The sequence below is a fragment of the Danio aesculapii genome, chromosome 6 (assembly GCF_903798145.1).
Source record: "Danio aesculapii chromosome 6, fDanAes4.1, whole genome shotgun sequence".
Lineage (NCBI taxonomy): Eukaryota > Metazoa > Chordata > Actinopteri > Cypriniformes > Danionidae > Danio > Danio aesculapii.
Window position 1 is genome coordinate 26,897,050 of NC_079440.1, and position 17,162 is coordinate 26,914,211.

General features: G+C 34.8%; 1 protein-coding gene across 4 annotated transcripts in view; it reads right to left on the bottom strand.

Moving 5' to 3' along the window:
- Positions 1-256: 256 nt before the first annotated feature.
- Positions 257-17,162, bottom strand: part of rab11fip4b (RAB11 family interacting protein 4 (class II) b) — a 26,192-nt gene continuing 9,286 nt past the window's right edge. For 3 of the 4 annotated variants that reach the window (XM_056459862.1, XM_056459863.1, XM_056459861.1), the window contains 12 exons: positions 15,689-15,885; positions 15,352-15,540; positions 12,947-13,075; positions 9,183-9,218; positions 6,716-6,820; positions 5,250-5,348; positions 4,958-5,098; positions 4,558-4,639; positions 4,098-4,235; positions 3,510-3,668; positions 2,622-2,765; positions 257-1,372 (listed from right to left, as the gene is read on the bottom strand). In XM_056459862.1, coding sequence (XP_056315837.1) covers positions 1,256-1,372; positions 2,622-2,765; positions 3,510-3,668; positions 4,098-4,235; positions 4,558-4,639; positions 4,958-5,098; positions 5,250-5,348; positions 6,716-6,820; positions 9,183-9,218; positions 12,947-13,075; positions 15,352-15,540; positions 15,689-15,858 — 1,509 coding nt within the window. In that variant the 5' untranslated portion in view covers positions 15,859-15,885 and the 3' untranslated portion in view covers positions 257-1,255. Of the gene's footprint in view, positions 1,373-2,197; positions 2,324-2,621; positions 2,766-3,509; positions 3,669-4,097; positions 4,236-4,557; positions 4,640-4,957; positions 5,099-5,249; positions 5,349-6,715; positions 6,821-9,182; positions 9,219-12,946; positions 13,076-15,351; positions 15,541-15,688; positions 15,886-17,162 lie in introns of those variants that run through there. The other variant, XM_056459864.1, reaches the window with a different exon arrangement.

A 17,162-nucleotide genomic window follows, 5' to 3' on the forward strand; every position in this document is an offset into this window, starting at 1 on the left:
AATACCTTGTCAAAAATTACTTACTGTCATCATGGCAAAGAGAAAATAAATTAGTTATCAGAAATTACTTATTAAAACTATTATGTTTAGAAAGGTGTTGAAAAAAATCTCTCCATTAAACAGAAATTGAGGAAAAAAAATTAACGGGTTAATAATTCAGGGTAGCTAATAATTTTGACTTTGACTGTATATATAAAGAATAGGCTAATTAAAATCTTAAATAAGACAAATAAAATAAGTGTAATAAAATATATAGTGAAGTCAAAGCATTTAGAAAAGGCCTTTATTATTATGCCATCGATGGAAGACTTGATCCCTTATCCAAAGAGGACCAAGAAGTTTGTTGTTTGTTGACTGGCATTATCTGATGTGCATGTTTATTCATTCTTTTAAATTATTCATGATCTGCATATTAAACAAAACCATGAGAATGTTGCATCTGAAATAATTAAATGTATTTCTGTTTGGAAGAACAAGTCCCTTTAAGGCCATTATGAAAACAATTCAGCAGATAAACAGACAAGTGCATTATTAGTATTATTAAGCCTGTAAATAACCTGAAATACTACTAGGTTGGTACAATCACAATGACAGTTCACATTCAGTCTTCTGCTTTTTAAAGGCCAGATAATATCAGAACAAACATCTCAACATTACATTGCAAACATAACAATGGGCATTGCATTGCTCTAAAACAAATTCTCTTACAACAGGCAGTGTTATCAAGTACCAGTTCCGATCACCCATCAGATCGTATTTTTCTCTAATTTCCTCTTTCCTTCAAATATCGTAAAATAGGAAGATGGTCAAAAAATACTTCTCTCACCAAAAGCTGCATGTTCACTTATAAAAATCTCTTTCCTTTCATCATACACAGCAACTCTGAAAATCATATGGTTCTTTCTCTTTTTTTTTTTTTTTTGTTATACCGTCTCATTACATCTCAGTGCAAACATACAATGATTCATACGACGCAAACATACTCTGTGAACACCCAGTGCTAAAACAGTGATATACAAGTTGGTGCAATTGATTAACCATAATGTTGAGTGAAATCCCCCTCTTGAGCAGCAAAAATGCCCTTTAAAAGTGCTTGAAATATTTAATTACTATATTTTTATTTTTGTAATGTGGAAAAGGTGCACAAACACCATCACATTGTAGTTACTGTGCAATCAGAGGCATTGGAGGTCATTTCCTTCCTTGGGAGGAGCTCTATGTCCATGGCTGCTTCTAAACAGTTCATAACAAGAATTTAGTTTTTAATTTCCAGAATAGATGGATTGTGGTCCAAAATTGACAAAATGATCTTGTCCATGTATTGCCTGAGACGGAGGTTTATCTCCTCTTGTTGCTTGAGGGCTTCCAATAACTGCAAAAAAAGGAAGAAGTTTTATAATTATATTGCAGTGGTTGTTTAGACAGACTCAGAAAGTGTCGATGCATTTTGAGCTTCCTGTTAAAGTTCAACACAAATTAAAAAAAAGTTAGAATATTGAGAATTGTTTATGAGGCCAAGATAGTGTGAACTAATTTCAGTCCATTCCTCATGCAAAGCTGGCTTAAGAAAATGTCATGGAAACACTGGCCATTCTGCTTTCTTTCTCCATTTGCATTTCTTTATAAAAATAAATTTATTCAAGTTGGGAAGACACAGAAAGTAGTGACATTATATTTATTTTTTGACTATTCCTTTGAGTTCCTCACAAGTCACTCATTTGTAGGGCACTATGGTCTTTTCAGAGACTATTCCAGAAAACAAAAGACAGATATGTTATTTTATTTACAGCTGCGCATTCAAGTATCATATCTATTAACCAATATCCTTTAGCATGATCCAGTTTCATCAGTAGATCAAAGTGACTACGTTTACATGGACATCAGTAATCGAATTATTTGGTTTAATCTAATTTAGAGAATAATAAGACTAAGGTGTTTACAGGGGTTGCTTTTTGATATTACTTTCATGATCCCGTTTTACATGTTATAGCACATAATTTGAACTAACATGAACAAAGTAACAAAGTCTCCACACTATCCGCATTTCCTCCAGAGTTTCATGCAATTTCGGGTGTTTCACTTTTAATTTGTGGACTTTAACTACAGTTTGGCACTTTCACTTTCATTCAAGAACATTTCATGCATGCCCCCCGTGACAAACGAGATATTGGATGCAACTATGAACTGCTGGAAGTGTTGTTTTAATGAAAGTTCATACCGCATGGAAGAAAAAACCTCCGCATTTCACGATGAACTTGTCTGTGGTCTGCACTGACTGAGTAGGTGCAAAGAGTGTCAAACAGCCGTGTGTGTGTGGACTATCCTGTAACAAAATGCAGCGAAAAGTCCTACATGACATTAATAATTTGATTAAAGGCGTCTACATGCCTGTACTGCACTTCAATAATGCGACTAAAATCTGCATACTCCACACGTCTTAATTCGATTTCCCTTTAGTTCGATTATGACCTTAATCTGATTAATCAAAAATTGCTGTTTACATGGTTAACTTCTAATTATTGTCTTAGTTGCATTAAAATCGAATTATTGGTGTCCATGTAAACAAAGTTACTCATGTTCTCTACTCATTTTATAGAACAAAAGTTATCCACTTCCCTTACCTGGTCACGGGATGCATGATCAATCTCCATAGCCAGAGACTGTGCTTTTGTTTGTGTGGCAAACAGGTTCTTGGCCTCATGGAGGCTCAGACTGAGAAGTTGACCATTTAGATCTTCATTCTGTTCTCTCAGTTTCTGGTTCTCCTGTAAAAAGTAAGCATGAGAAGAGATTTACCCTAAAAAGATGGGTTATAATAGTCAACCTGCTTTCTTTTATATTGCGACCTACTTGTAATTGAAAGAAGAGAACTTGGTTAGATAGAACACATATGATGTGCAGATGAATGGAATCGGGCTTGAGATTATGTGCTTGATGTAAATTGCCGCAATATTGATGTAAATTTTCCCAATAATGCAACAGCTCTATTTAGACCCTCTGATTTATTTGTGTAATAATCTGCTTCTTTTCAGAGAAAGATGGAACTACAAAATCTGTAACCTACAAAAAGTGTGGCTATGTTGGATGGGAAGACAAATAATCTAAAAACAGACCTCTCGCATATAAACAAATTAGTAGTTAATATGACGATATTAAATCTGCACACGAGTTACAGTCACGAGTCATGTCTTAGCAGACAAAAGCTGCTGGAGGTTAAAGGACATGTCCCAGAAAATGCGTCTCTGTGTGTTCACAGAGTAAAATGGATGCAATGAGATATGGATAAGAAAGAGGTTTTATCTCTTTTTTTTGTTAGATTACATCCAGATTTAAGGGGTTAATAATTAACCATTGATTATACACAAAAGGAAATTAAAAAAATCCAAAAGTGTTAGTTGCATAATTGCAAAAGAACATAAGAAATCATTATATTTCATCAAAGACTTGACTACGTCAATCAAATAAACAATGTCTAGAGACTCCGTTAGCAGCTTGTCCATCTCTCTCACCTGTTTGAGTCTCCTGACTTCCTGTTCCAACTCACTCTCACGTGTTCGGCTGCTGTATTCGGATAGGCTAATGGAAGGTCTGCGGCCACGTCCCGCTCGTTCTGCCTCCAGCTTGTATAACTGAAGGTGCTCCAGCTCTCGCCGAAGGTCCTCGATGAGCTGAACGAAACAAAAGGATCCAAAAATACACTTTTGAAACCACTAAATACCAGAATAATGTTTTGTAGGGAGTGACAGAATAACACATTCAAGTAAATGTTGTCTAAATTAATAATATTATGTTTGTGTAACTTCCTCTGAATTGTGCATCGTTTAAATCTACAAACATAAGTAAAAGCACAGTTTTTAAAATATGCACTGAAAGCCTGAAGACAACTAAAGCAGACCAAGCATCTGCCGCTCTTATTCTGAACTTGAATACTATTAGACATCTTACTGAATATTGTGCTTTACACTCGATTCATTAAATAATTATAATGAACACATTTGTCATTAGTACTTTTGCATGATTATTTCAAACACAGAGAATTTTTTATGTCAGAAAGGACATAAAAACATTTTTTACCACATTTTAGAACATAGGCTTACTTCCTGCATGGTATCTCTTTCCCTTTGAAATTCATTTCTATTCTGCCGTAGCTTGTCCATCATCTTCTTGTACAGGTCCATCTCATCCTTCAACCGCAGGCTTGTGTCCTCCAGCTTATCAGTCATCCGCTGCTTCTCCTTCATATTTCCAAACATATTTGATATAATTTAAATGAGTGTTTTGCTATTTTTCCCCTATTTACTATGAAGTGTAAGCAGTTTGCACAATATTCTATAAAGCACAATTTAAAAATTAAGATTTGGGAAACAGAAAGTGAAGTCAAATATTCTTCATATTCTAACCAACATGCAAATTTTTTGTTTTCCCTCTAAAGACGCCCCCATTGCATCACAAGAATTGCAAGAATTCATACAGTCCCATTTTCATCTTATTTAACCCACATAAAAATGGTCAATTTCCTCCACCTCGGAGAATGTACAGAAGGAAAAAGACTCCAACCTCATCCAGTTTCTCTGTCTGAGATTTTAGTCTGTTCATATTTATTGCCATCTTTCCATTTTCGTCCTCTAGTTGATGTAATCTACCAATGGGTGGAAAAAAAAGAGAAAAAAAATGGTACTTGTATCACACACACACACACACACACACACACGTGTAAACTACTAAAAGATAATAGTCTCAATCAATAATGTACTGCTATTACTGTCTATCTAATACCCTTGAGAAAGACCCCTCGATGAATGTTTCATAATAAAAGTGCCCCAACACTGAAAGTAGTACTGTATTCACAGCATGACACAAACAACATTATTTATATTGTTCATTTAGAAGTAGTGTTGGTCACAGCATCAGCAATAAAAATATAAATTTGTGCTGAAGTATTATTTTTGTGATGTACCGGTTTCTGAGCAGCTCTATCTGTGTGCTTTTGTCTTTCTCTAGTCGAATGTAGGCCTCTCTGTGTCTCCTAAGCTCATCCTCCATGATTTTCTCTGCTCTGGTCTCCTGGTCTTTAAGCTGCTCCTCTAGCTCATGGATCCTGATGAAAAAACAGTCCTGATTGTTCATTAGTAGTCCTTGTTCAGTAGTTTTGGGGCTACTTTGGTGAAAGATTTTGAGCCACTTTAAATGTTGAGTACTGTGTACATGAAATGAAATATCATTTGTGTGCAGAGTGGGTACATGTTTACCTGTGGACCAACTGAATGTTTTCCTGTTTCAGCTTGGTTTTTACATCCCCGTTCATCAGAATCTCATTTTCCAGCTCTGTCACTTTCTTGTCTAAGTAACTTACCTGCGTGGTAACAGTAAATTATACAAAATGAAAAACAATCACTTTCTGATCAGCACTGAATTAGTGTCTGTTCCTGAAGCAGTCAAGGCCAAAACATTCCACTTTTTTGTAACATCAGTACAGGTTAAGATTTTACAAGTGTTTGTGTGCAAAACTTTAGTGATCCTGATCCTTAGCAGAAACACTTTTAACACACCCAATGATTTAAGTGTGCAGCAGCTCAATGAAACATCAACACTATTTCACAACAGTCTTGAATAATCTACTGTATTAAATATGTTTTGTATTGAATTATGAGGTTGCTACATTTCAATGTAAAAAAAAAAAAAAAAAAACTGCATAAATCTATACACAGAGATTGTATTTTAAAAAAAAATTTGTATTTAAAAAAAAAGATTCGGAAGAATTCAAAAACAGTTGAGTACAAGAAATCCAGGTCTATAGCTGTGATTTTATGCTCATTTATTTATTGATATAGTGGTATCATTTTAGACATCAAATAAAGATTTTTATTCAGTGTTAAATGTTTAAGTATTTTCAATGAAAACAATTACATTTAATAAATGACATATGACACTCTGAAATATTTTAACATATTTGTAAAAATATATACAGTTGAAGTCAGAATTATTAGCCCCCCTTTATTCTTTTTTAAATATTTCCCAAATGATGTTTAACAGAGCAAAAAAATTTTGACAGTATGTCTGATAATCATTTTTCTTCTGGAGAAAGTCTTATTTGTTTTATTTCAGCGAGAATAAAAGCAGTTTTTAATTTTTTTAAAAACATTTTAAGGACAATATTATTAGCCCCTTTAAGCTATGTTTTTTTCGGATAGTCTACAGAACAAACAATCATTATACAATAACTTGCCTAATTACCCTAACCTGCCTAGTTAAGCTAATTAACCTAGTTAAGCATTTAAATGTCCTTTTAAGCTGTATAGAAGTGTCTAGAAAAATATCTAGTCAAATATTATTTACTGTCATCATGGCTAAAATAAAATAAATCAGTTATTAGAAATGAGTTACTAAAACTTATGTTTAGAAAGGTGTTGATAAAAAAAAAATCTTCTCTCCGTTAAACAGAAATTGAGGAAAAAAATAAACAGGTGGGCTAATAATTCAGGGGGGCTAATAATTTTGACTTCAACTGTATCAGCAAATATATATTTTAAAATGTGTGTGTGTGTGTGTGTGTGTGTGTGTGTGTGTGTGTGTGTGTGTGTGTGTGTGTGTGTGTATGTATGTATGTATGTATGTATGTATGTATGTATGTATGTATATATATGTATATATTTCGTTCATACATATACTATGGGAATAAAGTTATTAAATAAAAATGAGCGCCTTGTGAATGGACCTTACCTTCTCTGTAATGTCTAGATCACAGGAGTCAATGCTATCATGAAACAAATCTTCTGTGCTGCCATTACTACTGCTGATGTTACTATTGTGAAGAAGCTTCCTGTTGGTCCCATTCATGCATACACACAAAACAAGACAAGAATAATTTAATCATTAATTTCATGCTTCTCAATAAGACAGTACAAAGTGGTTACATTTTACTTTATTCTACACTGTACCAGTTCATTTTGTGCACCCTCTGTAATCACATCCCACCCTGACAGCTATAATATGCAAGAGGAACTTCCCACTTACCTCTCTGCTCCCTCCTATGGCTGGATTGAACTACACTGCAGCATTAATTCCTGCCAACTCACTACCCATGCTGCACCCCTGTAGCAGACCACCTTTTTGTTCTTTCAAACACATATGCTTTAGAAGCACTGCAGTGATGAGGGAGAGAAAGAACTTGCCAGTAGAGGCATCGTGGTGCAGTGTCTGAAACGGTCCACCCACCCACACAGAGCCAAATAGCAAGACACATGCGCAGACATAGACACTATGCTCTCGTCCCACTTGCATTCATTTCTGAGAACCATAGGGGGAGACCGGGGTTGGTTTTTATTTATTGTTTGTACTTTGTTCATGTTAGCTCATTCTAAATGGATATACTGTGAAAAACAAATACTTTGTTGTGAAGCTCTGACCACTGACTTCCATTCTTCAAAATGTCTTGTGTTTAACAGAAAAAAAAACTTAAACTGGTTTGAAACAAGTCAAGAGTGAATTAATGATGACAAGATTTAATTTTTAGGTGAATTATGACTTTAAAGGGAAAATGGCCTCACTATTTACAGTACTCTATCACACCAAACATTTAAGTTTTTTTTTATTCTGTTGAACACAAACGCTGTATAGAAGTGTCTAAAATATCTAGTCAAATATTATTTACTGTCATCATGGCAAAGATAAAATAAATCAGTTATTAGAAATAAGTTATTAAAACTATTATGTTTAGAAATTTGTTAATTTTCTCTCCGTTAAACAGAAATTGGGGAAAAAATAAACAATAAATAAATAAACTTTTTTTTTAAAGAAAGTTGAAAATCTGTAACAATTGAATTCCACAGTAGGAAAAACAAATACAGATGTATGGTTACAGATTTTCAGCTTTCTTCAAAATATTTTCCCTTGTGTTCAACAAAAACAAAATGCAAGCAGGTATGGAACAAGTGAAGGGTGAGTAAATGACAAATAAACAGCCATATCACCCTGCAGCCCACGACCAGTTCCTCACTGAAGCCAAGCAGGGCTGAGCCTGGTTCTACTGCCACTGTATAGTGAAGGGGCATAGTGTTTCAGAAGAGATGCTAATTTCTAAAGAATTGAGGAGTTACCAAATTCCTTACCCATCATCCCGTCTATTGAATTGGCTCTATCGCTGTTTCTCCCCTCCACCTGGTGCGTGGTGACTGCACTGTGGCTGCCATGGCAGCATCCAAGCGGATACTGCACACCAATGGTGGTGTGGAGAGACCCCCTTACACAATTGTAACACACACTTTGGGTGTATGGACATACATAATAAATGCAGATTGCTGGGCCAACTAACTATCGCTTTAAGTATAAAAGTATGTGCTGTGTCTGCCACATGACTCTACCTTTTCATGAGATGAATGAGAACAGAGCATGTGTGAAGTTAATCAGTTGATTTGTAGCCAATTTCTGGTTGGAGATATTAGAACATCCACCCCTTTCTGCTCTAATCTTAAACGCATGCTTATATTCATTCACGTAACATGTCCGCAGATCTTATTGTCACTTTGTTTTATTTCTCCAATTATTGTTAAAGCAATGTTAATTTCTAAAGGGACATGAATGTATGTGTTTAAGTGCTTAGCTTATCATGATTAATGGATGTATTTCTGTGCATTTAATTATTTTTAATCAATCATGGGATCTTGATCTGTGATAAACCTTTAACCTTGGAAATTAAACTCTAAAGTTAATTGTCAGTTTTATTAACCAGTTTTGTTGTTTAAAATGACATATCCTCTAGGCTGGTTAGGTAAATTACTGTACAGAACTCAGTAATGAGCTGCCAGTACTGTTCTTTGAGTCTGATTTAGAGCACTTGCATAAATGCAATTATCTGTAGCTATGTGTTTCTACGTCATTGTAAGATTTTGTTTATCTAACACTGTTGTCTAAACTAAAATTATGTCAATAGATTAGATTTGACATGTTCATATTCTGTGCTTCTCTTCGATTTGTGATTAATGATTTAAAACCCCAGCGCATTATTGTTTTTGTGAATCTACTGCTTCATAAAACATTTACAAGACCACAGAAGTTGATCAGTTGAAGCAGTAAAAGGGATTTAAAAGCTGGCACAATTTGACTAAAACTAGAACAGTAATGATTAACACAGTAACACAGACTACACAAACAAACACTGAGCAGAGCAATATGGAGTGACCTACCTTCCAAATGCAGTACTGGAGATCTTTCTGTTTGGGCTGGAAAATAAACAAGAGAAAGCCAAATAAACGGTCACACTGATTAAACACAAGTCTGTCAACTTGATATTCATGAAAATTATATATTTGAACAATTCACAATAAAAATATATTTAAAAAATTTAATTATTGGGGAACTTTTATTTCGGTTTCTAACCCTGGGGTAGACTTTCGATATTTTAGGCTGGAAAATCTTGGTTTTTGAATTTTTGAAAAAAAAAAAAAAAAAAAAAAAAACAGAATTATTCAGTGGCATTTGGTACTGTACATGAACACAAATGAGACCAGGATTCAAGCATGCTAAATGATTGTGCAAAAAAAAAAAAAAAAGTCACACTTGTGGTCAAAAATGGCTGATATAGGAAATGAAGGGGAAATAAGCAAAAATATGATAATATTTTTTTAGAAAATATTTAGTTTGAGAAAAAAACAACAACTTTGCCATGATGCCAAATAAAGTGCACAGCAGTGAAGCAGTGACATTCTGAAACACACAAACATACACACAGCATCATACTAAATGTTAAAGCTTTTGTGTTGTCTCATTTTACAGTAAACAGAATACAAAAATTCCCACTTCAAATTCACCTTTTCTAACATAAAAATTATTTTAATTCATTCAAATTTATTTCTAATTTAACAAATACTTAGTAATGTGTTACCTAATGCGATCTCAATCTAATGTGATACTAGAACCTAGGTTACACTATGAAACTACATGTTTTTGTTTTTACAACCTGTAAATGGCACTAATCTGGTTTTTGTTTCTGAATGGTGGTCTCTATTTTACCTGGAAATACTGCAATAATTCAAAGTACTTTACAGGCATTCTTCCCATTTTGACCGTGAAAATCACAAGTGTGATTCACAAATAAGAATTCCCAGAGTTAATAATAACTTTGATGACACTATTGAATGGCAGCTGGTAATACAGGCAAAAGTGTACATGCATCAAGAAACTAATATAAACTTTAGGGCTGCACAATATATTGTTAGAGCAACAATATCGCAATGTGTGTATCTACAATAGTCACATCGCAGGATTAGATTATTTATTAAAATGTTAAAAGTTATTAATAAATATTACTTTTAAAATGATTAATACAGTAATGACCATGTCATTTTACATTTGATTGTTCAATTTCGGATGACTTCCCAGAAAACCATAAAGCACTGATTATTTATCTTTTATTTTTGCTCTGTTGTATTTATATGCTTGCAACTTCATGTATTTTATGCAGACGCACTGCATAGAAAAAGACTTAATCATCCCAGTCGATCTAAATGAATGAAATCTTTCCAAATAGAGCTATTCAAATCACCTGATGAAATGATATTCATATTGCAATATATATCGCAATGTCAGATTTTTCCAATATCATGCAGCCCTAGTACACTTAGGGTCCATTCTTGGTACCTTGCTTAAATAATCTAAGATGATTTGACAGATCCTGGATCTTGATAACTGATCTTTGGCTAATTTGGTTCTTCAAACAATTTCGCGAATCAGATTAAAATGTCTAGATGAATTGATCCGAGATTGCTGCGTGTGTTGTGAAGGACAGATCTATAAATCCTCAAATTCATGATCAGCAATGCAACGATTGGTAGACGGCACAGCAGCGTAATGACATCATCTGATTAATATTCAAGTAAATATCATGTGAGCAATGTATTAATATTCATTAATATCATGTGAGCAAAATTACATAAAATTCGGAGTAAACGGTTTGTTAAATATAATACACAATAACTTTCCACATTTGGTGTGTGCTGCAGGCCCTACACTTTCATGTGTCAAGAGTATATAGCAATTTATTTAGTTTTACATTTAGAGCAAATTTTCTTTATATAGGAGCCTAGGCCTATTCAAGTTTCTTAAGCAGTGTAAGGAATAACTGGCTGTTTAAATTAATTTTGCAATCGGTAAAAGTGTCTGCAACTTTAGCAAAAGCATAAAATCGCTGTCATATTAGCTGTCAAAACATGTATATTGACTGCATAAATTATTATTCCTTTAAAAAAATAAACAGTTGAATATTGTGCATGCCTATTATTATAATACACAAATTGTACTGAAGCTGGTTGGTACCTTAAAATAGTACGCATTTGTATCTAAAAGTCCATATTATACTTTCTTTGAACCCCTTGGGGAGAACCACACCGTTTTTGTACTTTCATTTCGGAGTTCAGATTGTATACTTGAACTTTTTTTTTTTTTTACTGTTTTTTTTAAGTGTATATAATTACTACTACTGCATTCGGTACATACTTTCAGTTTCATTCCCTTGCTTGAAAAGACCCAATCTAACCCTGTTTATATGAAATAAGCCTGCTCCCGAGCAGGTTTGAGCTACCAGATCTGTTGCTATGACAATAACTCTTGGATGAGTTTTAAAGAATGAAATGATCCTGGATCATGTCAAATCGTCAATAACCAAATCCAGCTAATTGAGTAATCCACTTATAAAGAACGGACCCCTGATGTAACGTACTGTCCAATCAGAATTTAAACTAAGATTTTTCTTCAGGAAAGTGCACACTAAAATTTGTAGACACACAACTGTCTTTGCTAACGTACACACACAGAGTTATTGCTGAAACCGCCTTTTCCAGCAGTAGCAGTACAAGGCATTTCTTTAAGCAATCTGCTGAGAGTGCATTTAGCTTTCATTCCTCCATTCTATTCCAGAGGTCATCCCTTCATTTTTCTCCTTCCTCCTCTTCTACCTCCTGTCTGACTTTCCTGAGGCTAAGATTTGTCAGGTTAATTAAATGTGAACAAAACGTAAAAGTAAACTCACTGAATCTTGGAAACCAGCAGGGATGAAGAAAAGAAAGAAGAAGATCTGGTTGAATCTCCTGATTCTCTACAAATAATCAGTATCCAAAGCATGCCTGTTTGTTCATGTGTGGATGTAGATGCAGACAGATGCAGAGAAAGAGAAAAGACGTAGAAAGTTGCACAAACAGAGAGAGATGACAAAATAAAGAATGCATAGAGACAGATTAGCTTGTGGATGTGTGTAGCTCACTTCTAGATCTTTAATAACGCTAATAAAAATAAATAAATAATTAATGGGCTCTAACGTGGTAAGCTGAATGATCTAGGGAAAAGGGAGCAAATCGTTAAAGGTGCAGAGAGACTGCAGCAAAATCTCAGAGCCCCTCTACTTTAGCGGTGTTAACAGTGTCTCTTATCCTCACATTAACTCTTTGAGGAACAATTTGAAGTACAAATAATTGCAAATAATCCAAGTGTGCCTCTAATGTGGACTCCAGGAGAATGAGGTGCATTTCTCAGCTGTATGAGGTAACTCATTTTACATTACTGAAGAGAAACTAGAAAAGTCTATTTGAATATGAACTTACAGCAGCAACAACAGCATTCAATTATAAAGCACATTTTAACACAATGTAAACTAGCCCAATGTGCTGTATTTGTCCGCTTAAAAAATGTCCAGTAATAGAGCAGATCTCGCAAGATATGGGGAGACTTTTCCAAGGTTTGGAGCCAACCACAGAAACAGCCACATCACCTTTTGATTTCAAACGACACCAACATGGAACAAAAGCAGGTGACCCTAAGATCAGTACAGGAAGTGCCCTAGCTCAGAGATATAACTTGGTGCACAACCAATGCCTTATATACAACATATGGCAAACCACTCTAGATGCAAAATAATTTTATAACTGTATCCTTCATAAGAGATGTACTGTATCTGTACCTGCTGGTTTTGAGATTTTTCAGCCTGTTCTCCAGGTCACTGAGAAGACTGACCCTCTTACTACACTGAGAGCAAAACACCTCCAGTTGGTCATCCACATGGTGGATCTTTCGAGGAGTTTGACCAGCACTGGTGGATGGAATGAAGGAAAGAAAAAAAAAGAAAGAGGAAGAAAGAAAGGTCAATTATATGGCATATCAAATGTGCATTTTTTTAAAAACATTCAGTAAAAACATAAGCAATTGTAGGAAACACACCATACAATAGTTATTACAAACTAAAACTAACCGACTAGTCTACTCATCACAGATGCGTCAGGCAGATTCATACATGTCTCGGCAGCTATTTTTGCCTATTATTTTAATAGATTTTAAATAGAACTTCGAAAGAAAAATATTTAGATATGTACACAATCAATTAAGGACTTTCAAAGATGCAGTCACTATCATACATGACCAATATCCTTGTGATTTAGTTGTATTACAAGTAGTAGTTACTTGTAATGCTCCACAAACAAACACATTTAAGAAAAGATTTAAAAAAAAAACAAAAAAAAAAAAATCAACATTTCTCTTCTGGGATATAATTTGAATACAGAATAGATTAGTGTTCCCTTTGATTTAAACTTTGCACGAGCATCTTTTCATTTATACAGTGCATTTGTAAAGTATTCATAGTGTTTCACTTTTTCCACATTTTTTTATGTTACAGCCTTATTCCAAAATGGATTAAATTCACTTATTTCTTCAAAATTCTACACACAATACCCCATAATGACAACGTGAAAAAAAAATATTTTTTTGAAATTGTTGCAAATTTATAAAAAAAAAAAAAAACCTGAAGAAGAAAAAAAAATACAAATAAAAAATAAATCACATTTACAGAAGTATTCACAGCCTTTGCCGTGAAGCTCTAAATTGAGCTCAGGTACATTCTGTTTCCACTGATCATTCTTGAGATGTTTCAGCAGCTTAACTGGAGTTCACCTGTGGTAAATTAAGTTGATTGGACATGATTTAAAAAGGCATACACCTGTCTATATAAGGTCCCAAGGTTGAAAGTGGCATGTCAAAGCACAAACCAAGCATGAAGACAAAGGAATTGTCTGTAGACCTTTGAGACAGGATTGTCTCAGGCACAAGGCTGGGGAAGGTTACAGAAAAAAATTCTGCTGCTCTGAAAGTTCCAATGAGCACAGTGGCCTCCATCATCCATAAGTGGAAAATGTTTGGAACCACCAGGACTCTTCCTACAGCTGGCCAGCAATCTAAGCTGAGTGATCGGGGGAGAAGGGCCTTAGTCAGAGAGGTGATCAATAACCTGATAATCACCCTTTATGAGCTCCAGTGTTCTTCTGTGGAGGAGAACCTTAAAGAAGGACAATCATCTGTGCAGCAATTCACCAATCAGGCCTGTAGGGTAGGGTGGCCAGTAGGAAGCCACTCCCCGCCTGGAATTTACAGCATCATGCTGTTGGGATGTTTTTCAGCAGCAGGAACTGGAAGACTTGTCAGGATAGAGGGAAAGACCTAAATTCTATTGAACATCTCTGGAGAGATCTGAAAATGGCTGTACACCGTCGCTTCTAACCTGATAGAGCTTAAGAGGTACTGCTAAGAGGAATGGACAAAAATTCCCAAACACAGGCATGCTAAGCCTGTGGCATCATATTCAAAAAGACTTGAGGCTGTAATTGCTCCCAAAAGTGCATTAAAGTATTGAGCAAAGGCTGTGAATACTTATGTACATGCGATTTTTCATTTTTTTTTAATTTTTAATCAGTTTGCAACAATTTCAAAAAAATCTTTTTTTACATTGTTATTATGAGGTATTGTGTGTAGAATTGAGGAAATAAATAAATTAATCAATTTTGGAATAAGGCTGTAACAAATTATTGTGGAAAAAGTGAAGCACTTTGATTTTTTTCCAGATGAACTGTATGTTAAATAAAATAAGACAAAATAGCTGACCAGAAAGCAAAGGCAAAATGTTTCCATTTTAAAAAATTTAAAATAATGAATTAATACGAAAAGATGGTGGTGTAGGGAACAGGTCAACATTTGGAATAAGTAAACTGTATTTTAACAAAATAGATGGAAAATGGGTACTCTTTGCTATATTAATGAAAAAGGTACTGATCTTTACTAGACCCACATGTTTAATCAGATCTTGCCTTTAGGTATTTTGTCATCATAATGCTGTGCCTTTCTGAGTGAAAAGTGTTCCCACAGTCAGAGTTCTACCAACTAATATGCATCCTGCGTAATGGAGGTTGATGTGTGGATTTATAAATGCATCATCCTTTCATTTTAAAGTAAATCCCTCTGAAAACAGGCTTAGGGGGCACTCAGACAGTCAAAGACAGAAAAAAAGAAGAATTTGAGAAAGCACACAAAAACATTTACCTGGAGGAAACTGAAGACCCCAGATCTGAGCATCCATTAATGTGAATCTCATCATCTGGACAGGGGCTACTTGTAGTACAGTCTCCATCCTCACCTTCTCCATAGTCCTCAAACTGCTCTTCATTTAACGAGGCAGATGAAAGTGCAGACTGATCAGAAAACTCAGAATGATTATGCATCAGATCACACCTGCAGATGAGAAATACAATTGGCATTTTATTTTGTGCAGATTTAGGTTGTCACTTTACATCATCCATAAAGGCAATAACTATTCAGTTCAACCTTACATACAGTATACTAAAGCCAAAAAAATACGGGAAAAAAAACAAGGACACACTTTTCTCCTGGGAGGCAAAGCCCAATCCCTTCCTCTTTTTCTCCAGTTCTCCCTCCATCTGATATCTCTGAAGCGCTGTCTACTGCACTGTCTCTGTCCGATTCTCTCTCCACCCCTCTGCTTTCCTCACCCTCCAGCAATGGGCTATCTGGACACTCTCGACTGGACATGATGATGGGTAGCCTGACCTGTCCTGACTGCATACAGTGAAAAACACAAATTATTAATTATCAAAGAGTTAGTATGAACAGAAATAATTATGATGCACAGATGTCTTTACAGATTAAGGTCTCTAGCAGTAACAGCTGCATTTGTCTAGGATGAACACAAATTTAGCCATTTGGCATTTTAGCTTAGTAATAACAGCAACTAGGGACACATTTACAATTCTTTTTTGTGTAGTGTTCAATGTGTGGAGCTTTTCATCTTAAGATTAATTTATTTATTTATAAGCTATGAACTATTAATTGTCATTTTATTTGCACCGATCTGAATCATTAATATATAATTATCAATATTGTTTTCACGTTGCATGATGTTTTACAATTTACATTAACACTAAAAGAGTTTTTTGCAGCAATTTGGTTGCTGAACATGCCGTTGGTTAAATTGGGTTGCGTTTATATAAATTTAAATATAAAACAATTTAATATAATGCCAAATTTGGTATGGTTCAATCAAAATGTATTAATTTAATGAAGCATTTTATTTACTAGGCAAACCATCATCACTGTGGAATTTATGGCTGTTTATTCTATTTGAATAGAACAAGACAGTACTGTCTGGCAAAAACACAAAAACAAATAAAACGAAACTTTACAGATCACCAGAAAGAACAAGCAACACCGTATGCCATATATAAAACAATGCAGAGAAGTGCAAAAGTATTACCTCTTCTCAATATTTCATTAATTAGGCACTGGTTCTGTGGTTTTCAAAACTGGCTTTACAACTAACAGTCACTCTTGAAAGCAAAGCACACAGCAGGTGGGTGTGCATGTGTCATGTGCAAGAAAGAAGAGATCTTTTTTTTTTTCTATTGTACTAAACATGAGGGGGCAGGGATCCAAAATGTCATTCAGGCAGCTTGAACAGTGAGTGCTCAAGTTCAAGACCATATGTTCTTTATATCCTCTTTCTCTCTCATAAGCAATACCAACTTTTACATATTTTGTGGTATATAATACTATATAAAAGCAACAACTCATAAAACATCAGCATTTATGAGTCCTTGAATGGATGAACAGAAATCTTATTGCATGCAATATAACTTGACTGTCTTGTAACAGCAGGGCATGAGTGTGTACCTGTGTTTAAGCACCCGATTATAAACGCACACAACCCACTGCAGCTTGAAACATGATATATGAAAGCTTTGCAGGAAGGAAACATATACTGTGAGCCAACATGTACATGCTCACACTGCTCTAAGTGAATGTGTGGAAACTTTCCAACGCAGCGAACTGTGAAAACG